We start from the raw sequence: 26,053 nt of genomic DNA on the forward strand, positions 1-26,053 counted from the left end.
GTTTTAAACGCAGAGAGTGTTCGTATACAAAAGAAACTAAAATTAAACAAGCAGAAATGTGTGCAAACTGGACACAAGTCGAGACCACGGAGCTCCTTACTATCCGCGCTGAAGCTGAGATCGCTCGCCATTATACATCACATCAGGATGTCACGTGTCAACTCGACCTGGGACCGTTACGGGTTGTGTGTGAAAGTGCACATATTACGGTATTTCGCTGGCAGTGTGAATGGTATGGGAGCAAATGCCGGGTCGCATTATCCGTGTATTTGCCGGAATCACAGTGTGAAAGGGGCTCAGGTAACAAGTCTATGAGAGCAAAATGGGCAATGTGCACAAAAACCCTGCTGCTCCTGACGACACATTGATTTCTTAAGACAGGAACTGATCGGTTTCTTTGACAAACCGGACAGTATTTATGTTTTTTTTTTTTTTACCTCATATCGCGACGCGTCTCATCAAGTTCTCTCATCGTCTATTATGTCCGTCTGGTGAGGTCAAGCTGCTGCGAGCACAGAAGTATATATATAGAATCCTCATAAAGGCCTGCGCAGATCAGTCGAATGAGGTGAAATGGTATATATCTATGATCACAAATACAGTTGTAATTGCCACTTTCTTCATTAAGACGCTGAGCGAACTTGCTTGAAATGGGCCGAACTAACGAACGATCTTGAATTAAATTGTTGTGGTATCCAAATATAAACATCAACCATGACTGCTGACATTTATCTGTGGGAAGGGTAGAAAAGTCCTCACGCCTCCTACACAGCCTGGAACATGACATTTGTGTCCATGAGCTGCCGTTTTCACTATCGTCGAGTGTCGCTTGTTTACCTGCAGTCCCGATGATTCGGCTCTGTCAGTTCTGCCTGACAATGAACATGTTTGGACAGATGGAAATGTTTGGGCATGCATATAAATGATCCTTAACGATTGAGTCACAGTTGGCATCATGTTGAGAATCACTTATTTTTCTGTGGTGTTTTTCATGCACAAGATTTACATATGAAGTAGGAGGCAATGGTTTTTGAGACCCACAGTATGTGATGTCCATGTACTGAACTCTTCACTATGAAATGGTTAATTCCAGTTTTTGTTCTAGGGCACCTTTAATTCTACAAAATAACACCTCTAGGTTTTTAATTAGAAATAAAATAACACTTTTTGGTAAATTATTAGACTTACATAGTGTTGGGTTCTGGTGGCTGGATTCTAGTAGCCTGTTTGCTAGGTGGTTGTTTTCAAATAATAAAAAAGACCACATCTGTGAAATTCTCAATGCCTGTAATCTTTGATATGGCTCCACCTCAATGTGCATCTGAGGGACTTTTCACCCGATTCATCATCCAGCAGATAAACATCCTACGTCTGCTCTAAAAATAGCATCTCATGATGTGCAGAATCCACCAGCACAGGACTGCAAATGTTCAGTAAAGTTTACACACAGATCTGCATTCAATTAAACTCGAAAGTCACGATTTCCAACTTCTAATAAGAAAATGTCACCTGAAGTCAAGACGAGTCACAACTCATGCGGAAGTACTTCGATGCTGACGAGATTATGACGTCACGCACACATGGCGGCAAACGGGGAGGATGTACACACAAAAACTGAAATGGCATCAAATTAGACAAAGTTCTTACGCTACATGGTAATAAAACCCACGAATAAACGTTTGAAGTGACACTGTTGATAACCATAATAATAGTTCTGCCTGTTCATAATCTATAGTTGCCTTTGCTTTTAACTTCCAGGTACAAAAATTAGATACAGAGAAGCATCGTTTAACCACTTAATAGTGGCTGCCCTTAAATTAAATTATTTTTTCAAAAAATAAGAGCTCTTTAAACTGACAAAAATCAAAACCCCTATAGCAAAGAAAAGAACTGATTACATAAAAACAAAAAGACAGATCACAAGCTTCAATTTTAATGGAATTTATTTCTGTGTCCCTAAACATATTTAAAAGTGCTACTGATACTGATGAAAACTAAAAACAATAAATAAAAGTATAGATATTCACGTAACGGTTCAATAAAGCACAGTTCACAACAACACGATAGACGAAATCCCCGCTGCTGAGTCACACTCAACTGGGCGTTCAACACTGGCAGATTCGTGTGTCCAAATACACGCCAAACTTTTCATAAAACAAAAGAGGAAGAGAAAATAAATATTGAATACACATTTCGCGGGTCTAATACAAAACAACATGCAATCTTAAAAGATAAATACTGCGTTAAACTTAGAACAATAAAAAAAATAGTATAAGCAATAAACCAATGTGCGGATGTGAATGAGTAGTGTGGGGCACACTGACCAATTTCGGCGTACATAATCGTAGCGGGAGAGTATAGTTAAACTTCGCCAGACTCCAGGAAGGACGTTTTTAACGGACTTTGGACTCTTGTGAACAGCTTGCCATACAGCAGACAGTCTCAGAAGAGCGTCGCTAGATCGCCGGACTCCACATCGCATCAGACAGCTCGCATGGGTAACGTCAGCATCGGTTCAAACACGAGCCGTCTTCCGTTCCATACGGTAACGAGTTCCTTCAACTCTCTTTCTCACGAATCAACTAGCATACCTTGTGTCGTGTCCTTCTACCTGCTTAAATAGACCTGGCCTCCATTTCCTTTTCCGTTGTTAATTAAACACTCCACCCTTTCCGTTAAAAGTGAAAGTAAAAGTAAACATGGCCATCTCGTTTACTGTACTCAGGGTTGCCAGATGCCAGCAGGGTTTTCCAGGCCAAAACTTCGCGAACAACCGCCCATTTTTTTGGCGTGTTTCTCGTTTAAATACATTGAAATCATTAACAAGCTTTAAAATTACCCATGTGTCGACTAGCCTATCCAATTTAAGAAACAACATTCAATGAAATGAATGCAACGGTCCGTATCCTTCCATTCTTTTTTCGTTTTTAACCATGAAAAATTTTTTTTAAATGGTTGTTGTATTTTTAAATACTATGTTGAATAACAAAATTTATATCAAAACGTAGGCTATACACAAATTCCATGCGCACAAAATAAAATAACTCATTTTTGGATTTTTTTAAATTATAGCTACGTTTTGCATTTTTATAAACTAAAAACGAACAATGTAAATTTACAAATGTTCTTCTGTAAAATTATTTCCAGATAAAGATAGGATTAGTCAAATGAAACACAATAAACTTACAAATAATGATTAGCCCAACAAATTAAAAAGAGATCGGAAATGTCGTCCAATTTTCTAATACTATTATTTGATGACAATACATTTGGGAAACAAAATAGAGCCATTTCTGCTTTTTTCCTTTTAAACAAAAAATCAAGCTGCACCCTTTTTTAAATGACATCTTTCATTCCGAAATACAATAATGAATGAACATAAAAGTACACAGACTTTCTATGCCTCTGTTCGTAGTCATTCTATTGATTCCAGAAGAAAAGGCACTGCTATGGGCACTTTTAAAAAAACAAAAAAAACAAGTTATAAATAATTTATATTATTTTTATTATTAGCCTACTTAAGAAAAAAATATTAATATTATTTAAGAAAATTACCTTGTAGCCTATCTGCTAATTCTATTAATCAGTGTTAAAAATAAAATAAAACCGCATTTCCATATTTTATTTCTGGTTTAAAAAAGGAAAACGGAATGGACGCAAACGCATCCTCAGTCTGACTATCATACTATTAAACTATAAGCTTATGTCACGGAAAATAATGTGATCAACTTAGGCGATCAGTCAGTTTATTGTCAATAAAAGTCTCTTAGAACAAAAGCCTAACATGGAAACATTGAGTGGATATATGGACATACACAAAACCCCACTTTAACATTTCAATTATTTCAAATACATGAAACATGCATATTCATTAATAACACTGCATGAAAATCGTGCTGACCATATTATTTATAGAACATGTGTCAGTGTGCTCTTTGCAGAAGCAGAACGTTCGTGCAAGGTGGGCCATCTCTACACAAAGCACGTCAGCCAGGCCAGAGGTGTATAGCCTGTAGTGTGTGTGTGTGTGTGTGTGTGTGTGTGTGTGTGTGAGTGAGTGAGACGGCTGCCTGTTGAACAGAGGGTCGCAGGAAGAAGGATCTGAAGTGCCGGTGTTTCGGCTACAAAAAACCCGCCGCACTGATCCAAAACCAGCCCAATTGTTATCCACCCGCCCAAACCCATTTTGTGATAATATTTCTCCACATTAGGCGATATATTGTTCCTACAATCTCTCATAATTTAAGATCTAAGACTGTTCAATCAATTGTTTTATTAAAAGACAGTGCTGTCTGATATTACATTGCCACAGTCGTACTGTAGTAACAATCTCTATAATAACTGTTACTACTGTTTGCCGGCTGCTTCATAATTTATTATCATTTAGTTATTTGTTTAATATATTTATTTTTTGTATAGCACCTTTAAAAGCAGGTTTCTCAAAGCATTTTACAGACAAGCATAACAGCAAATGAATAAACATAATGTAAGTACAAGAAAATAAACACATAAAGTCAAGTTCATGTAAAAGCAATCCTAAAATAAAATGTTTTAAGAAGAGATTTAAAAGTCACTAATGAATTTGCTTCCCTGATATCGGCCGGGAGAGAATTCCAGAGCTTAGGAGCATAGACAGAAAATGCTCGGTCACCCCACGTATGAAGCCGTGTCTTCGGGACAACCAAAAGACCACTCTGAGAGGAGCGCAGATTGCGACGTGGTGTGTACGGGATTAACAAGTCAGTTAAATACTCAGGTGCCAGATTGTGCAGAGATTTATAGGCCAGCATAAGGATTTTAAAATCAATACGGTACCTAACAGGTAGCCAGTGCAGGGACTCCAAGACCGGAGTTATGGTCCCTGGCCCTGACCCCAGATAGTCCTCTAGCAGCTGAATTTTGAAGAAATTGCAATTTATCCAATGATGATTTAGATACCCCAGCTAGAAGACCGTTGCAGTAGTCAATGCGTGTAAAGACAAAAGAGTTAATCAACTTTTCAGCTACCGAAAAGGATAACATTGGACATAGCCGGGCTATGTTTCTGAGGTGATAAAATGATGTCTTAAGTGTATTCTGGACAAACGGCTCAAGTGACAGTGTGGCATCAAATATGACACCCAATTTTTTTAAGAACATTTCCCTTGTTATAAAGTGCATGACATTTCATTAATATAGTGTCAGTCCATACTGTATTAGAGCGCCATCTAGTGTCATAACTAGGAATTCATCACTCAAAGAGTCCAGTTATTGTGAGTAAATCAGATGTTTTAATGGCATTTATCACATAAACACGTTTCAATAAATACTTAAGCAAAGTATTTCTTCACAAAATAAAACTTCTTTGCACAGATTATCTACAATAGTTATATAATGAAACAGTCATCTATGGCCAGCTGTTATTTATTCATATTATGGCACAATCAGTTGAAAAGAATTTGGCAAATGACAGCATTATAACTCTGACATGTAAATGTTTTGTCATCACAAAAACAGACATCATTATAGTCAAACCAGAGCAGTGCAAATGCTCTTATGATCTTATAGTGTAAATGACACGACATAATCGATCACTGTTAGATCACTTTATCAGCTCTAATAAACATTCAAAGCACTCACTGGTAACACGTGTCTTTGTTCCTTATTGTATTACAGATTTACAGCCGAACCGTTTTAAAGCAATATTTAGAGAATTCAATTACTAAAAGAATAGTGTAAGTGTATGGTTGTACGCCTTCCACAAACGATTGCTATCAGGATATGAGGAGACTTTTAACCAGCATAACCGAAAAACATTTTTTTTAGAGAATCAACTATTCCACCTTAAACAAAATTCTGCTAGAAAACAAAATGATCAGATGTTATATCTTATGTAATAATTGAATGCATCATATAATGATGTAATATCAGATATCAGAATATAAATATCAGAATATAAATAAACCAAAAATAATAAATAAAGAAAAATGAATACAGTAAAATAATTACTCTGGGTGACTCTGGATGATCAAATATGTTTTTAGGATATTTTAGCTGATGAAAGGCTATTCAGCGAAATAATGCTCGGCCCCTCAGTCGATCTCGTCTGTTCGCAGTGTAACCTAGAAGAAAACACACAGGACAGTGAAATAGAAAACAGACATAAGAAAAGGAGCAGTGCTTTTGCATGTTTGAGTAATGTAAATGTGCTGTCTAGTAAAAAGAGTCTACTCGGAGAAATTACAGTTTATGTGAGGAGTTAAAGGGATAGAAAATTCTGTCATTGATTCCTCCTCCTCATGTCGTTCCAAACCCGTAAGACCTCCGTTCATCTTCAGAACACAAATGAAGACATTTTTAATGAAATCTGAGAGCTCTCTGACTGTAATTAACACTTTCAATCCTCAGAAATGAAGGAAAGGGAAAAAAAAAAAAAAAAAAAAAAAAAAAAAAATCGCAACAATAGTCCATGAGACTCCAGTGGTTCAACCTTAATGTTATGAAGCGACGAGAATACAGTTAAATTGCAGTCTATGGAGACCGAGAGCTCTCGGATTTCATCAGAAATATCTTCATTTGTTGTTTTTTTGTTTTACGGGTTTGGAACAACATGAGGCAGAATAATTAATGACAGAATTTACATTTTTACATTTTTATCCCTTTAAATACAGTATAAATATAAACCAACATGTTTGTATAGTGTTTTTATCAGATAATTGCAATTCAAGATTATTGGAAATGAAGAGATGGTTTAAAATAAGCTATAGTGCTGAGATGTGCTGAGATAGTGCTCAGCATGGCATTATTTTTACCACAAGTTCTCCTTTTTTCATACTGTAGACTATTGCTTTTATTTCTGTGTTTTATGCTGAGAGACTAAGAAACAAGAAGTGACACTACACTAGTCTGTTTGGGGGTCTATATAGACCAGCAATAAATAATAACGGTGTGTCTATTTACACCAAGTGCTAATAGCACGCCTTGTTTGCAAGCGCTATTCACACTCTGCTCAATGCCTGATTGGGCCACACAAGAGTACAGAAAACACACACACACATCATCGCTATCCTTTATAATATCTTACTGGACCCTCCTCTGATTTCAGCAGTGTGAGACTTTTCATTAGATGTCCACAATATCTGATCGCCTCTCTCTGTATTTTAAATGGACAGATTCTCTCTCCATTACGGACTCATCTGAGCCCAGATCACGTGACAACAGCACACAGAATATAGAGAGAGATTAGAGCAACAAATCTAAATCAACTCTGATCAACTCTGATTTATCTTTAAACACTATCTGACTCACATTTACACTCACATCCCATCATTACACTCACTACCCATCAATATGTATTTAAATTCATGTGCCTCACAGTCAATCTTTAATCAAATAACTTCCCCTCCCTCTTGGGGCGGGGCAACCTGTCACTCACATAAGATTCACCAATCGCAAACCACAATCATCCAATCAATTCCCTATGGACCAAGTCAAGTTCCAAATTTAATCTTATTCCATATTTCATATGGATACACGTCACCAAATGGAAGAAAATTCTTTAGTTTTATGCTAACTTTAATACTGATTTGATCTATAAAAAAACATTTGATAACTGAGAGATGTGTTTGAATGAAACAAGACCTAAAAGAAATGCCGGCTCCAAATACCCAGATGAGCATCATTATATAGCAACACATTATATAACAGTCATTATCGGACAATTAACTGACCTCATATGCCATGACTCTCCAATCAGAATCAAGCATTTAAGAGAGCAGTGTAATAAATAATTGTATTTATAATTCAAAAATGTAAAAGTGCCCTTTTGTATTTGAATTGTATTTCATTGAACTGTACAAACACACATACAATCACTTTGTGTACAGCACACACATAAAAACACACAAAATGCTGCAAAGCATGAAACGTTTGAAACATTATGCACAATTAAATACTTACTCTTTAGTGTTTTTTTGTCTAGACTTCGAGTAAATCAGACCAGCAGCAGCAGCAGCAGCAGCAGCAGCAGCAGGAGCTACTATGGCCAGCAGCAGCGGGTAAATGAGAACAAGTCTTTCTGCTTTATCATCTACATGAGAATCTGGAGAGAATAGAGAGAGGCGTTAGACAAGGCAAGTTATTTAATATAGTAAACCACATTTCACAGACTCACACACAATGGTAATATCTGTAAGAGATGAATACAAGCAATACAAAAATAACCGTAACAAACTTAAAAATGTATTTAATGAAGTGCTTACAGTGCAGTCAGTAATATGCTGCACAGCGCTCAGTCAGAAAATGCACAGCTCTACATAAATGACCATGAAGGAAACGGTCACAGTTATGTTTAGTCTTCAGTGTCTCGTTTGGTTTTAGGGTATGATCCCGTTCACACAGATCTGAGAAAACGGTTAAAACGCTGTTATGCTGCTAGGCCAGTAGATGGCGATGTCACTTTGCAAAGAAACAACACCTATAGGCCTAACCCTAACACGTAAAACACGACGTCATTGTTTTTACAAATTGCTCTGTTTGTAATTTACACAGAGATGAAGGAGGAAGGCGGAAGGAACTGTAAATTATTTTAGTGCTAAGAACTGCTTTTAAGGGAAACTAAATTAGCTTCAGAGTAGAGTCTAACCCAGCACAATAGTATGCTGACTGGCCGAAAGCTACATAGCCGCATACCAGGCAGGGTGCCCATGCTGACCCCTGACCTCTGCCGAAAGCACCAACAGTGGGCACGTGAGCATCAGAACTGGACCACAGAGCAATGGAAGAAGGTGGCCTGGTCTGATGAATCACGTTTTCTTTTACATCTGGTGGATGACTAGGTGAGTGTGAAGTGGGAAGGAGGTGATTCTCGTGATTCTTGGGTAATGTTCTGCTGGGAAACCTTGGGTCCTGCCATCCATGTGGATGTTACTTTGACATGTACCTAAGTATTGTTCCAGACCATGTACACCTTGGAAACAGTATTCCCTGGTGGCTGTGCCTCTTTCAGTAGGATAATGCGCCTGCCACAAAACAAAATTGGTTCAGGAAAGGTTTAAGGAGGACAAAAGGTTTTGACTTGGCCTCCACAATCCAATCCATTCATGCAAAAGAAAGGAACTTGCGTCAAAGGAGTCCTTTGGTTTGGCAGCAGGAGAAATGTACCTAGCGCAAACGAGACCGGACAGTGACTGAAGAGGTGTGTGTGTCTTTTGTGCTGGTGGTGATTGTGATGGTGATTGACTGCAGGTGCGGGTGATTAGTATTCTGGTGAGGGTGTGCGTGGTGAAGCTGTGACTTGGGAGCCTGGCATGTCTGTGACAAGTGAGTCCATGCCTCGACGGGTCAGGGCTGTTTTGGCAGCAAAAGGGGACCGACAAAATATTAGGATGATCGGTGAATATATATAGCCACAAAAATTACAGAAAAAAATGCTACAGAACTTTACATCTTTTAATAACAATCAGCCACAGTCATGACTTGAAAATAATATTTAAACAATAAGCCATGAATTTATTAATTCATGACATAATGGAGATACAGTTTAGGTTAATGTTAATGGAAAAAATATATAATTATAGACCTACTTTTTCCCCAACACAAATCATTGCTTGTCCGTGAAAGTGTTAATACAATCGGAGGAGAGGCACTGACCTGATGGTACCAGTAGAACTACAATTTTATTGCTGAGCCATTAATAACTAAATTATACTCACCATTAAGAGCGACATTGAAGATCTTTGTTATGCTGAATCTGTCTCTGTTGATCAGTAGTTTATAGAGTCCAGTGACTGTGTTTGTGATGTTTGTGATGGTCAGAGATCCAGTCTGATGATCCAGCTTCAGTCGGTCTCTGAATCTCTCAGGACACTGAACTTCTTTACAGTTATAACTGAGATTTCTAGTGATTTTAGCAATACAAGTATCATTAAAATACCACATCATCCCATCATTTGGTTTTCTTATTTCACCAAGATCAAAAGTGACAGATTCTCCCTCCTTCACTACATTTGTCTTCATTTTATTCATCTCTGCATCAGGAACACCTGAAAACACAAATAAACAGCAGACTAGAAACAAGAAATAACTGTCAAAATTAATATACATATTGATTTCCTAGATTTTGTGAAATTCACTCAAAAGCAATATTAACTGCAAAATTACTAAATATTTGTGGTTAAAAAAATATGTGCATATGTCTTTACTCATATATACTTAGAACGTTTAGGTTACAAATGTAACCCCATTCTCTGAAGTGTCTAGGTTACTGATGTAAGTGTACAGAGACGTTACGTTAGAGACTGACGAATTGACATCTCGCCTGAGCGCTCCATCACCTTTGAATATTAACAAAACCACCAGTGGACATTGCCGTGTGATATTTGCATATCAAGCCACGCCCCATGCTGCAAGGAAGTAAACTGTACTCAACCATTCAAGTTCAAATTTAACCCATTCAATCACAGCATAAGGGCACCGAGCCTAGCACAGGGTCTGATAAGCCATGCATGCACACAAGCACCGGACCTGGTGTCAGACACCTCCACCGCATCTGACTGCAGAAGGTGATGGAATTTCAAGCAGTGTTCGCCTGCTGGGAGTAAATGGAGCACAAATCCCATCCTAGGAGGGGAATGGCAGTGCAAATGGGAGACTGTCACAGTCGGGAACACAAAGAAAATGGTGCGAGGCAGACAAGGTAGAAATGAGGAAAACAAAAAAATTCAGGAGGCCATGGTGGCCCACAAAGTTCAAGTGGCCAGTGCTGCCCACTGCGTCCAGGCGCAGGCAGAGCAGGGCGCCTCAGTGGTGTAGGCAGAGCAGGGCGCCTCAGGCCATCCTTAAAAATATTCTTGTTTGCCGTAACCCGACCGACCCTGTCAATTTAGGGCCGACTCAATTTTTTTTTTTTTTTCCCTTTTAGTCCGACCGACTTGCCGCTTGTAAATTGGCTTTAAGACCGACCAATTTCTTTTTTTTACTTTTCAAACAACTAATACAACAGTAATAAAATAATATGAATTATATTTTAGTAAGTATTATAAATGTATAAATTGCCTGGGCCATACAAACGAAGGCTACGTTCTTTCGTTTATAGAAAAACCCGTGACGTCATCTATGTTTACACTATGGTTAACGGATGTCACACTATGGCCTGCACGTGCGTTCGTTTCGGTTCGGCTCATACTCTCATTCACTGAAACGTTAGACTGTTAAAGTCCTGTCGGAGATTTCGCCGCATTGTGTGACAGGAGTCAAGACCATGGACACGTTACACACACCAGGCAAGTGCACTGCAGAGGGGAGGGCTTTGAGCCCCTTCCCTTTTTGAAAATGAATCAAAAGTGCCCCTCTCAACATTTATCATTACTATATTGTGGCGAATAAAACAGATTTTGAATTATAATTAATATAACAACGTGTACAAAACAGTAACAAATGGCGGAAAAGTCGTTTATCTTGTCTCTGTCAGTCTGAAATGTCGTTGTCATAACGCGTTGCTATGGGTAGCGTGTGTTCTGCTCGACCCCAGCGCGTGGTGGGAGCGGCGGCACTGGTTGTAACTTGAAAAATAATGCTTTATGTATGGTTCTGTCGATGGATACACGTGCACTACAACAGCGATAATAAAAGAAAACGTGGGCAAAACGGTCTATCTTTGTAAACTGTGTTCAATGCATGCGAGTGCTGCGGTATGACCAGTCATTTTCGCCATCATCACTCAGTATATTCGCCAGAAGACGCGAATGAGAACCTTCTGCAGTGAGAGAAGATCTGTCAATGTGCGCAGCGCGCGCACGTCTCACAGCGCGCAAATATTGAGTTCTTTCAAGTCTTGCGTTTGAACGGATAAACTCACACAAAAAGTATGTCAACATGTCGATCTTGATGAGTATCCATCAGACAGTCTGTAAGTTATATGGCTTAAGAGAACTTTATACAGTTGAGAAAGACGAGCATATCTCTGTATTAGGTCTTAAAGGGGCAGTAGCCTTTACTGCTGTCTGTCAAACAAAAGTAACAAAAGGACTCACTCACTGCTCTTGATTGAATAGCTGGTTATAGCTACTTAATTAATTGAATTCATAAAAACAACTTTTTGCTTTTTAATATTCAAATGCACTAGTCTATATCACCAGATGCGTTGGTCTGGCAAGAAGTGCAAGCCACTTCAGAGACACAGATAGTTGCGTGTTCAGATTTAACACAATCGAGCGTAAAAATAAGAAACATATTACGGGGAAAATACTAAAACGGGAAGACAGCGGGAAAAGAGCTAAAATACGTGAGAAACCCGGTTGTTACCCGGTAGAACAAAGGGTTGACAGCTTTGAGTCAATGACAGCTAGCTGGTGGTTGGAGCCTTTTCTTAAAGAATGCACCTGAAATTTATGCAATAAAAATGTTTTTGACAAATATTTCAATTTGTTTGTGGTCTATATAGCCTGCAATTAGCCTACACGCCCGAAGGCACGGCTTGAAGACCCAGTCAGTGATGTCACGATATGCCAATTTGTTTAAATTCATACCTACGTAAATCACCATCACCAAAAATGTACTTTTTTTTAAATATTAAAATTTGAAAAAAAAAAATATAGACCTACCTACCGACCCTTTTTAAAAAATTTTTTACTGTTACTGCAAACCAAAATATTTTTAAGGATGGCCTCAGTGGCGCAGGCAGAGCAGGGCGCCTCAGTGGTGTAGGCAGAGCAGGGCGCCTCAGTGGCGCAGGCAGAACAGGGCACCTCAGTGGTGTAGGCAGAGCAGGGCGCCTCAGTGGTGTAGGCAGAGCAGGGCGCCTCAGTGGCGCAGGCAGAACAGGGCACCTCAGTGGCGCAGGCAGAGCAGGGCGCCTCAGTGGTGTAGGCAGAGCAGGGCGCCTCAGTGGCGCAGGCAGAACAGGGAGCCTCAGTGGTGTAGGCAGAGCAGGGAGCCTCAGTGGCGTAGGCAGAGCAGGACGCCGGGGAAACTTCTCCGGTCCAGCAGTGTCAACCGGAACAGAGTCCACCGGCACTGGAACCACCGGAATTCGGACCACCGGTGCAGGGACCACCAGAATACGATCCACCGGCACGGGAACCACCGGCATCGGGACCACCGGCACAGGGACCACCGGAACACGATCCACCGGCACGGGAACCACCGGCATCGGGACCACCGGCACAGGGACCACCGGAACACGATCCACCGGCATAGGGACTACCGTCACACGATCCACCGGAACTGGGACCACTGGAACAGGCACGGAGGGAACCTTCCTTCTCCTCCTCCGTTTCAAGACTACCGGAACACGATCCACTGGTACAGGGACTACCGGGTGGGTGTTGAATGTGGAGCCATTCTTCCTCCTCCTTCTCCCTGAAGGGGTCATCGGAGGACTGGGGACTTGGCAGTCTGTGGGGAAAATTGGGCGAGGCCCAAGAGGTGGAAACACCACCCCTCCAGGGCACTCCTACACCCTCACGATCGTACACATACCCTACAAATTGCCAAAATGATAGTGTCCCCAGCATTTCCATCTCCCAGGCAATGATTGGCTCATTAAGGCGGGTGTTAAAAATGTCCTTGAGCTCTGCCGGACTGATGTTGAGCCCCTCCGCTACAGGAACCGGTAAGCAAACTCCTTTATGCTAGCTCCCTCCTTTCCCTCCTGGAATGGAGTCTGCTGTGTTGACCTTCTCCTGATGCAGCTGAAGGGCAGGGAGATGGGAATAGGAAGATGCCCATTCTGCTGAGTCCTCTGATGGTCGTATCCTTATGTCACGGTCGGGAACACAAAGAAAATGGTGCGAGGACTCAAGTGCAGAAATTATTGATTTATTTACAAGAAAATAAAACATAAACAAAAATCAAAACCCACAGGTGAACTGAATCACATAGCTGAGTCTCATGCGGATGCCAATGCACTGAAGCATTCTTTGTTTAAATTAGCTCAAAGTTACTGTTAGATGTAATGTAATTATCTAGACAATCGTTAAAAAGTTCAATTTGTTAAATTTTTGATTTAGTGATAGGGCTCTCAGGCTAGATCCCAATTCACTGACATAACTCTTAGTGACTGACTGACTGGGAACTGTATAAGACATACATTTTTGAACCAACTGTCACATTCTGCTTGTCAACAAGCATAATAACGGAACAAAGTAATTTACACTGTATTTACATTTTTATATAGAAACCATTAGGGTGACCAGACATCCCGAAATCAAAACTGTTGTCCTGAATCCCGAATCTGGCCCTAATTGTAAGCAAAATCTTGAGTAGTTATTGTCTGATAAACATTAAAAACTGTCTGCGGAGGTTAAATCATCCTGCAACCAGCCCTGCGGGCTGCTCATTGGCTGCAGCATCTTTTTTCTAAATTCTAAAAAAATACCATAGGCGCAAATTTAGATATGCATTGATAAGCTAATTTTCATTCATTCCGTTGGCATGGCTGGTGTCCCGGAACCTTTGAATAAAAATATGTCTGGTTCAGGTTTGAAATTCATTGTGTTTTGTTATAGGCTATGCAGTCATATATCATAGAAGCCCCCCATCCCATCACCCCAGACCGCAGATATCCCCCATCCCATCACCCCAGACCGCAGACCCCCTCCCCCCCCCATGCAGAAACTAGATGTGAAATGAGATACTAGAAACACTTCCACGGATATTACATATCATATTATTGAAAGCATTTCTGATTTTAAACATTTAGTAAATGACTCACCCCTGACAGAAACACTAAAGGTCCTATCATAGCTTTTGCTGCTGATGATCTTTAGTTTATAGAGTCCAGAGTCTGTGGTGTTGATGCTTCTGATGGTCAGAGATCCAGTCTGATGATCCAGCTTCAGTCTGTCTCTGAATCTCTCAGTACCTTCATTACACTGAACATCTGTACAGATCTTACTCTTATTTCCATTGATTTGAGCGATGCGGATGGCATTAAAGTACCATTTAATTCTGTCTTGTTGGTTTGTTTGAACATCAGTGTGTAGAGTGAGTGAATCTCCTTCCATCACTGACACTGTTAATCTGTCTGTATAAACACCAGACACACCTGAAGAAAAATTAACAGTTCATTATAAATCATGTTTGAGACAGTGAAACAAAACAAAAGGAAAGCGCTGTGAATAAGAAAAAATTATGCAGACCCATAAAGATTGTATGGGTCGTGAAATATAACGTGATTCATGGTGCATATTCAAAATACAATATATGCCTGACATATGCGTGAAAGAAACAGTAGATGAAGGGATCAGGACGAATCTAAGGGCCCTACAGCGGGACCAGCAGAACCCCATACTTTCCTGTATGATTTTGGTATTTAAAGGTGCCCTAGAATGAGTTGGAACAATATGTAAAATCTGATATCTACATCTACGATATCTGCAAAACTTGTCAAGATACAGTTTTACAGGTCCATTTACAACCCTATAAATTGTCCCTAGGATGTAATGCTCTGTTTTTGCCTTATTTGGAAGTGTCATGAATATTAATGTTGAGCTCTGCTCTGATTGGCTTATTTCAGCAGCTCACAGCAGTTCAGTAAAGCGGCTCCTGAGTCCTGACAGAACACAGTCGGCCCGTGTTCTATAGAGTTGTTCATGAGAACGGTTTGTGTTTTTGTGATCGCTATAACTAATCTTGTCATAATTTTAATTTGTTTGTTAGTTGGACTGCCGTGCTCGTGTTCTATCGAGTTTCTTCATAAGAACTGTTTGTGTTTTTGTGATCGCTATAACTCTAATCTTGTCATAATTGTAATATGTCGTTAGTTGGACTATCTGCTTGTGTTCTGGACTATAGAGTTGTTCATTAAAACGTTTTCAGTTTTTGTGATGGAAGGGTTGACTTGTAGCCTAGAAATCTAGACGCACCCTAGCGGCAGCAAATTTAATTTGCCCGCAAGTGTGGTCTAGCAACTCTCAATTCCTATCTGAGCTGTTTTCCTCAGAATCTGGACGACCCAATCACATCGTGTAGGTAGGCTATAGAGTCGGCGGGCGGGGCCATAATGACGACGGCCGAGTTGCGTTTGCGTGCTTCTAGTAACACAGAAACTGGCGAACGGCGGCGATCTTTCGAATCAGCTCTGCCCGCGCCTCCGGAAGACTTGGAGTTAAGCTTTCCTCTGAGAAAAGAACAAAGAGCGGCACTGAAGTCATTCTTAAAAAGGGAAGATATGTTCAGAGTTTAGCCGACCGGAAACGGCGAATGTTTAATCAGTCAGCGAGCTCCCCTTCACCGACGTTGCTCCGGTTGGTGTACCGCTATCCTATCGCGTGCAGAGGGAGTTTGAAAGACAACCGTTTATCCCGCCCCTCGGACTGAGCCCTGTCTATGGTGAGTTTCCAGACCAAACATCTTGATGTGGGTCTGGCTTGTCAGGCTAGTTGACTTGTTCATTTAAAAAAAATAAAACTCACCTTTAAGGTTCAGTTCTGAGTGTCACTTCGGGTTCGAAACTCGCACCACTTTGTGGTCTGCCATTTCAGAGAAGTGTCAGGGGTTGTAGAAGTGTCAGAAAATCATGTCGTTGTCGTTATTGTGGTTTATGTGTTATAGCTATATATTAACATATATTACCGTTATATATCGATAGCTTACCACTGCCCATAAGGGCTGGGATTTTGAGAAGTGTCCTGTACTGAGTGTTTTGTCAATGTTTGATTAGTGGTGTTGAGAGTGTAAAGCACTGTTCAACTTATGTTGTTTTTAAACGTGCTATAGAAATAAAGGTTGTTGTTTTTGTTGATTAATACATTATACTATTATACTACAGTATACTACAGTACTACTATTAGGTTACTGGTAGATAGTTTTTCTCTAATAGAGTTTTCCTCAGGGTGGATCACAGTAGAAGGAGCGAAAGTGCAACAGACGCTAGTATTGAAGTAGACTGACAGATGTTGGAAGTAAATCTGATCCGACTGAGCTAATATCAAACAATCGTCATTGTAGTTCAGAAGCAAACTTTAAAGATTTCCTGTGTTGTGGAAGGTCCTTGAGGTCTATTGTGACAAACCAGTCCACGGATCTGATCTGTGGCACGATTTGTCTCAATTTGAACACTTTGAACTTAAGATAAGTATAACTGACTGGCTCAAAGGATGCAGATCCAAAATAGGATGCAGCCCACCATCCATCTTTGGGATGATAAAATAAAAGCTGTAGAAATGTTTTTCTCTGTCGGAAGGAGGAACATGTTCTAGGGCCTCCTTCCCCAGCAAATATTTTACCTCACTCTGTGTAGGACCCAGAATATCCTGGGTGGGTAAGACCCACAGTGTGTTGTGTAACCCTTTTCGATTGTATGCTCTGAGACTGATCAATTAACCAACTGAGTAACCAATTTGGTGCCCATGAAGCAGTGAACCATTAAGGGAACAACCAAACTAGTTTACTCTGGGATGCCCCTCAGGGGGAGCGAATGTAACCGGTCCTCTGCTGACCGCCGTTACGCTCTCTCTCTCTGCGTTGTGTTTAAGAAAGAACCAGGACACTCTCACTGCTGCTCATTAATGGGGATCTTTATTGACATCAAACTGGCTCAGAAATGGATGTTGTCTGTGAATTAATATGCACAAAGATATCTCTTCATGGAAGATTCACAAGATATCCTCTCTCCAGTGCATGCAATGCGAACTCATTTGTTTACAATTTAAAAGAAATAATACTAACATTGAGACATAGCATTATTCACAGTGCAAGAACATGAAAATGAAATAAAAGTGAAATACCTGTGAATTAATATGCACAAAGATATCTCTTCATAGGGCTGGGCGATATGGCCAAAAATTAATATCCCGATATAGCTAATTTGATATCCCGATAATGATATGCATAACGATATAGCAATTTTTCTGTTAATCCAGTTTATGAATAGTCTATACAAAATTGCAATGTGGAAATGCAGTTTGAAATGATATACAAAACAAATAAAGGTAGTATGGACTACATTTTTATTTTATTTAGAACCTTTTTTCAAGCAAGACTGTTGGTAAAGTTAACAGCTGCCTAGGGATGTTAACCGATGACCGTTTGGCCGATGGTTGACCGTATCAACGTTAACTGATCAAAGTTGTCGGTTGAAAAAAAAAGAAGTGATCTCTAAATTAGGCTATTATACAGTGGACTAAACGCTACTACAGTTAGCCGTCTCATTCCAAAATCTTTTTGTGTGAAGTGAACATATCCCTCGCACTCAATATTTCATAATTCGCCTGTTTGTACTTAATAAACCAATAAAAACATTTGGCGCGAGGTCACAGCGTTTGGGTTTGCGTGCTCACAAGGTTTGCAAAAAGTAAACACTCGAGGTTAGAACCAGGGCAGACGACAGTATGAAGTGTGCATTTCGCTTAAGATGGGCTTACATTTGGAAATGTATATTACATACATTTCAGTGGTAACACAAGGTGTTGATCGTCTTTCTTTATTATTGTTAGCTCTAACTCGAACTAAAGCGGCGTCTCTTCTGAGCTTTCATTTTCTTAAATGAGCCGCGGCAATGTTACAAATGAGCTTCTAACGCTAGACAAATGCCTTTATTTTCAACGCGATCACCTCGTACCCAAACCATTTCGAAACTAAGGAGCCATTTGTCCTCAGATTACAAACAAGCTCCTCGGCGGCGCGTTTGTGGGACTCATGTTTCACGCTGTGGGGGATTTTAAAAAAGTGACGTGATTGGAAGGGAGGCGGCAGCGCTAGGACAGTGCGTGTGTGTGTGTGTGTGTGAGAGAGAGAGAGAGCGGAGCGCGGCTCGCGGCTGTTATTTCAAATAGCGCAGCATATTTTAAACTAATCGGTTAACCGGTTTCAACCGGCTAATGAGGCTCGGTGGTCGGTCAAGAAAATGTTTAGTTTTCGCCATCCCTACACCTGCCATTAAAATATTTCAATATATGGCTGGTGTGCCACGCGTAAAAGCCCGTTGCAGCGTCTGTGTCTGAAGTTTGTTTTGAGCACTTATGCCACCACTCTGGCATAATTACTCTGAGAATTACCCTGGTCTGAACCGCGTCTACTACTCCATGTTTGTTGTTTATGTATTGCAGCGTGCATGGGCATGCCGTGGCGTGAGGTGCATCGTGACATAAAATTCTGCCGTAAACGCCTTATCGTGGCGTAAGCGATAGAGCCTTATATAAAACGATAGACATTTTCTATCGTCCAGACGATATATTTCGTCATATCGCCCAGCCCTCTCTTCATGGAAGATTTACAAGATATCCTATATGACATAATAACTGTTAATACTCAGAACCATGCCAACAACATATCATTCCATGCACTCGATATAACTACATATTCTCAATTCACACGGATACAAAACATACACCAGAACACTGCTAATAGTCTCAAGATAGTCCACAACAAGATATAGGACCAATTTATACACTTTAAAGACTTAATTTGACCATAATACAAAGAGCTCAGAAAACTTTCTTCTTCTTCTTCTTGTTATATGGCCGTTCACTCCGTTGGAGTATTACCGCCACCTACTGTATAACTTATTTACTTGCATGGGTGATGTATCTGTATAATTATTGTTTAATTGCCCCACCCACCCCCAAAGGATCAGATCCCATGCTTTAACTGACGCTGCATGTTCAGCTCCTCCAGTTTCCACAATGGGCTCCTCACTCTCTGAGATGGATGAAAGCATTAGGCTACTACATCTATATCTTATGCTCTAATCCTGTACACTTTAAGAAGGTTAAAACCGCCGTATATACCTGATTATCTCTCAAATCCTTTCCCAATAGGTCCACTACACTTACTGGTCTAATCTTTATATTGCTGAATAGACTATTACGATCATCATGATATTTAGTACACTTAAAAAACACATGTTCTACCGTTTCTAATACATTACATTCATCACACATACCATTTTCATGCTTCCCCATTATTGTAAGTGTTGAGTTTAACCCTGTATGCCCAAACCTTAATCTAGATATCATAACTTCTTCCTTTCTATGTCTTCCACAAAACTTCCTTTTTCCTTACTGATTTTTTAATATTATAAAACCATCTGCCTGTACTATTTTCCCATTTTTGTTGCCACAGTTTAATTATTTCCTTATTAATCACTGATTTTACCTCACTTCTTCCCAGGGGTACCTCAATATCCACCAAATTTTTCTTTAATGCTTCTTTTGCTAATTGATCTGCCTTTTCATTCCCTACTATCCCTATATGTGCTGGTACCCAACAGAAATAAATTACTATATCCTCTGCTTTCATTCTGTACAATAATGTATACATTTCCACCATCAGGTCTTCTCTACCAGTTCTTGTTAAGTTTATACTTTTAAGAGCTGATGAAGAGTCTGAGCAGATTACAACCCTATTTGGTTTAACCTGTTCAACCCACTGCAATCCTACTATTATAGCACTTAATTCTATGGAATATACAGATAGTTTATCACTTAATCTTAAACTTATTTGGGATTTAAATCTGGGAATATACACTCCTATTCCCACTTTCTGACTCACCGGTTCTTTAGATCCATCTGTATAAATCTGTACAAAGGAATGAAATGTTTCTCTGATAAAACCACTGATTTCAAAACTATTACTATACCCTTCTTCTTTTTCCCGGGCATCTAATAATCTCATTTCGACAACAGGTTCTGTAATATTCCATACTGATACACCATGTAGTGGTACATTAGGACAGATAACTTCATCCTTCAGGTCACACTCCTTGACCCATTGCTCATATTTCCATCCAAAACTATTCCCTCTATTCTTTTTATATTCCCAGCAATCTTTTAAAACTGTTCGTGTATGATGATTTCTTTCACTTCCCTGTAGATTAACCCAGTACATCAAAGACATTTTCTCTCTTCTCAAATCTAATGGCATCTCCCCCATTTCAACCCTGATGGCATCTAAAGGGGTTGATCTTATTGCTCCACAACAGATTCTAAGTGCTTTAGATTGAATATTTTCCAGTTTCTTAATCTCTAATTTAGATCCAGCCCCATACACTGCACATCCATAGTCTATACTAGAGCGAATTAATGCTTGATATACATGCAATAATGAGCTCTTGCTTGCTCCCCATTCATATTTGGATATTGCTACCATACAATTTATTATACCTTTACATTTGTGTTCAATTTTCTTAATAAGTCTTTTCCATTTTAATTTTTCATCAAAGATTAGTCCAAGATATTTGAATTCTGACACTCTTTCTAATGGTTGGTCATATAATCTCAGTGTAATTTGTTCCATCTTCTTCTTCTTTGTAAAAATCATATATTCAGTCTTTGATACTGAAAATTTTAATCCCCAGTCTACTGACCATCTTTCAACTTCATATATTGCTTCCTGTATTCCTTTGACTATACTCCTAAGATTCCTACCTCTTTTCCAAACTGCTCCATCATCTGCATACAATGCCTTTCCAGTGTTAGGATTAAGTTTTTCAAATATATCATTTATCATTAAATTAAACAAAATTGGACTGATTACACTTCCTTGTGGGGTTCCTTAATGTCGACGTAAGGGCAATTGGTCTATAACTGTTAGCTTTTGTTGCATCTTTCCCTGGTTTCACTATTGGTATCACTATTGCACTTTTCCAATCTTTGGGTAATATGCCTTCACTCCATATGTGGTTATAAAGATCCAATATTGCTTTATAGGCCACCTCTGGTAAATTTTTTAACATACTATAGCTGATCATGTCTCTTCCTGGTGTTGTATTCTTTGAATTATTAATGGCTATCTTTAAATTCTCAAAAGAATTAAATTCTTCATCCATACCGCTATCAATTCCTTGTTTTTTTTACATCGCAGTGTGAAAGGGGCTATAGGGCTCTCTCCTCGGGCACCAGCTCAGAAAACCGCTTACCTTTCTCCAGTGCATGCAATGCGAACTGGCGAGAGGCGCACACTCATTCGAAAATGGCGTCGATGGAGCACCAAAAGAAACTTCAAAATAAAAGTCCCCATAAAGTTTACAGCAAAATAAGCAAATAATGCTCAAGGAAAAACGTGAATAAAACAATAAAAGGGATTTTAGCGAAAAGCAAAGTATTACATACTTTTATAAAATACTTTAACTCGTTACAGGAACATCCCAGAATGGCTACGTGTCTGGACGGACACTGATATTTGTGCTTGCTGAAGACAGCTGCGCCCCTAACCACACAAGGTGGCTCGGTTGGAGGAATGGTACCCTGGGGTAGGGCTGTGGTCAAGTCAGAGTACAGGACAGGTCAAGACCAAGTCAAGTCCAAGTCTGAAGAGGTTCAAGTCCAAGTCAAGTTCAAGTACAGGACTAGTCATGAACGAGTCAGAACTGAATCCAAAGAGGTTGAAGTCCAAATCAAGTCCAAGTCCAAATCAGACAGTCAAGAGACAGAAAAATAACTTAACTATCGATAATTTATGTGATGCGAGAGACAGCATATCTTCTAAGATAATCATTTTACATTATATTTGTAATGATCAAAAAGCATGCGCAGAGTAACACAGGATCCAATTAGGCATTTTAATTACTTTAGGTATAGTTATTTCACTAGTTACATAAAGCTGAAGTGCCAAGCCCGGGCTAGTGTTACGGGCTTGGTAGTGCAACATTTAAGTGTATTAATGACAAAACACTTTTGATCAGTACATAGAGTTTGGTTGAGATCTGTGAATTAAGCCACTTTATGATGACTCAGTAAGTATTCAGTTGTTTTCAGAGGCTGTGCGTAAAGGGTTTAACAGTTTTTAATGCCTTTTATCTTTATGTTTTTCATGTTGTTTTACATTAGACATGTAAATTCAGTCTATTTTCATAATTTTATTAATATTTTCAGTAACACTTTACAAGAAGGGTTATTTGTTAACATTAGTAACATTAACTAACCATGAGCAATACATTTGTTATTGTGTTTATTAATCTTTGTTAACCTTAGCTCTAGGGCTGTCCCCGACTAAGGATTTACACATTCGAACCAGAATTTTCGAATCTCTCTATGGTCGACCGATAGTCGAATCATCTGTGTGTGTGTAAACCATAGACCGTAAAAAAATAAACGGTATAAACGGGTTGGGAAGGGCAGGACACTAGTCAGCAGGAGACTATTTTTATTCTACTTTACACACGGCACACAGCCACCACTTTTAATAAAGTGATCAAAACTAGGCTACACTACACATTCGTAAATTAACCGTTCTCTCATAACATTTAAAAGCCGCGATCGAAACACAGAACATCACACAAATATATAAAAGAACATTTTGATAAATAAACCTAAAAAAATACCTGCCTAGAGAGGAAAAGATCACTTTGAGTGCGTTTATATGCGCGTTCTTAAGCCGATTGTGCCTAAAGAGGGTCGCACACCGGACTGAAGCTCAGCGCCGTATCTCACACCGGGCAGACGTGAACATTATATACGCGCAAGCTCAATTTTGAATCGACTTCCGACAGAAGAGCTGCACGATGAGTGTATCTTGTAGCACAGGGTGAAATCAGTATTCACGATTTGAGGGAAATATACATTTAATCTCCGCGGACAGGCGTCGAATGCCGCCATCGGTGTATGTGTGTTCGAATTTTAAAGGCGCGTCTTTATAACACTAATATTGAGCACCCCCATTTTGCCAAAATGGTATGATCCTCGTTTCATAACACCCGCAAAGATTCGACCATGAGATCAGTGGTCAAATCCAGTCCTGCATATCGCTGCATCAAATCTTCGACTATTAGGGGTCACCCCTATAGCTCACAATGCATTAAACTAATATTCACAAGCACAACTTTTGATTTTAATAATGTATTAGTAAATGTTGAAATTAACATTAAAGCCGGTTTAAAATAGTCCCAATATAAAAACTAATTGTAAGTGTAGCTACTATAATGATTCAGGGTAAGACAAAAACACAGTTTGGAAAATGGATTCATCTACATTCTCATTATATAATTTTTGTCAATCTTAAACAGAAAAAAAAGTTATGGAGATCATCTTTAACTTAGATTAATAAATGCTGTAGAAGTGCCGTTCATTGTTATTTCATTAACTAAAAACATGCTGGATTCAGTTCAGCCAGCTGGGTCATTTTATTGGGTTATTATTCATATTTCTACCCAGTGCTGGGTCAATGTAACCCATTTGACCAAACAAGATATTATAACAAATAAATGACTTACCACAGTCGAGCAAAACACACGCTGATATCAAAATAAAAATGAAGTTAATTTTCCCCATATTTCCTCATGAAAAGATTCTAAGAAATGTGCATATTATGTTCCTCTCCTTTCACACCCTTTGTTAAAGAAAGGAGAACTGAATGTAAGAACCTTGAAGAACTGTTGAGAAGATTCGTCATAACAGAGAGCCTTCACAGGAAAGAGTCGTCATAGAAGATCTGTCAAGGTTAGGTTTGAGGGCTGAAGTGTGAAATTTTTGTTTGAAGTGTGAAAGGAGGAGTCTGAAATCCACTGCCGCTTCAATATACCTGTATATATTTCCTAATTAAATTCATAATCAAAACATTAATCAATATTTATCTTCCTATATTATTATAATGATTATTTCCAGTTATGATTTTGCTTCATGCTTCTTGTTTTCTAAAGTGTCTTTCATTTAATTGACCTTTTATATTTCCTTTTACTGAAACACTAAAGAGTCAAGATGAAGATTGCCTGTACTATTGTCTGTCCCTCTCATTGAGAGAAAGCACGTTATCAGTATGTTTTGGTTAGAACTGGAGCTTAATCAGCTCCAACCTTGGAGAGACTGTGTGTGTATGTGTGCAATATTCTGTGTTACAGAGTGAACCGTTTACCTCTCTAAGGGAGAGAATCCAAACCAGGAGTTTCTGTTGAAAAAGGGTACCTTTATCCTTTTCCGAAAAGGAGGGGATTGCAATTTGGCGCTTCTCCATTCCAGTGTTGCGATTGGCTGCTGGCATCAGAGGCCCACCCTTTTTTCCTCTGTGGAACTCATTTGCACAATTAGAAGTCTTTAAAGTGTCTTTAAAGTTTATCAATGTATTTCTCACTTTCCAGAAACAGAAGGGCAGAAACTGCATGTGGACCAATGAGAGGTCCTGTCCTTCCTGGGCTTGGTACCAGAGGTCTTCTTCTTGCCCTCAAAGAGGTGTCTGGTTGTTGTCCAAGAATCTTTATCTGATGGCGTTGGGCATTTTGTTTGTGCTAGTTTAACAAGATCCAATCAAAATGTAGCAAACCTTTGTCCACTGTAATGGACAGAGAAGGGCCCGGCCATAAACTGGGCCCTGGTGTGTGCTGTCCACTACAATGGGTTACACATTTTATCATCTGTGTCGCAACCAGTGATGCCAGTAACGCGTTACTCTAATCTGACTACTTTTTTCCAGTAACGAGTAATCTAACGCGTTACTATTTCCAAACCAGTAATCAGATTAAAGTTACTTATTCAAGTCACTGTGAGTTACTATTTTAGTCATTTTCCTTTGTAAAAACCGACAGCTTATCAAAGTTCTCAGCCCGAGGGCTGGAGCCATGTTTTTTATTTATTTATTTTATTTTTTACATTGTTGCAGCCATTAAAATAGTTCAGTTTTTTTTTAATGTCAAAGTAGTTATTTTTCGTTTCGTTTTTTATTATCCTAATTTTGTTTGTTAAATTAAAGTTTATATAGGCAAGACAATTCAAGAGTTGGTTTGAGAGACTATGCTATTAAACATGCGGTTAACTCACTGGGTCGTCACATAAAAAAATTAAAACTTTAATTTAACAAACAAAAATTGCTCCAAACATTTTTCTAAATGAACTTAAAAAATAAACGAAACGAAATATAACTACTTTGACATTAAAAACAAAGTAGGCTAGTTATTATACCACCACAAAGGCATTTCTGACGAGCTGAGGCAGCTGATAGATTAGCCTACTGCTCACAACATGCTCGCAACGGTGCTCAAAAAACCCGAAACGGGCTACACAATCTAAACAAACAAAAAAAAAAGTACAGGCAGGTTGTCTTATAGCCTACCTTACACTTCAGCAAAATTAATATAAATCCGATCTTCAATTCCCGCGGTATATGCTCATTTAACGGAGTTAACATCATGTCACGTCACAGACAA

General features: G+C 39.2%; 1 protein-coding gene across 1 annotated transcript; it reads right to left on the reverse strand.

Annotated features, from left to right (window-relative positions):
• Positions 1 to 6,048: 6,048 nt before the first annotated feature.
• LOC137040725 (uncharacterized) lies at positions 6,049 to 24,416 on the reverse strand. The gene is made up of 5 exons (XM_067416498.1): positions 24,131 to 24,416; positions 14,693 to 15,025; positions 9,693 to 10,022; positions 7,979 to 8,080; positions 6,049 to 6,101 (listed from the first exon to the last, which is right to left on the reverse strand). Exons 1-5 carry the CDS (start codon positions 24,186 to 24,188, stop codon positions 6,049 to 6,051), a joined length of 876 nt encoding a protein of 291 aa, XP_067272599.1. The 5' UTR covers positions 24,189 to 24,416.
• Positions 24,417 to 26,053: the final 1,637 nt, after the last annotated feature.

The sequence above is a fragment of the Pseudorasbora parva genome, chromosome 14, assembly GCF_024679245.1.
Source record: "Pseudorasbora parva isolate DD20220531a chromosome 14, ASM2467924v1, whole genome shotgun sequence".
NCBI lineage: Eukaryota > Metazoa > Chordata > Actinopteri > Cypriniformes > Gobionidae > Pseudorasbora > Pseudorasbora parva.

Excerpts from the sequence above, each read along its gene's own strand:
- LOC137040725 (XM_067416498.1), bottom strand. The coding sequence starts at position 24,188 with ATGGGGAAAATTAACTTCATTTTTATTTTGATATCAGCGTGTGTTTTG. Across the intron at positions 10,023-14,692 it reads CTTTAGTGTTTCTGTCAGGG|GTGTTCCTGATGCAGAGATG; the intron begins GTGAGTCATTTA and ends TTGTGTTTTCAG. Across the intron at positions 6,102-7,978 it reads TGCTGCTGCTGCTGCTGCTG|GTTACACTGCGAACAGACGA; the intron begins GTCTGATTTACT and ends GTTTTCTTCTAG.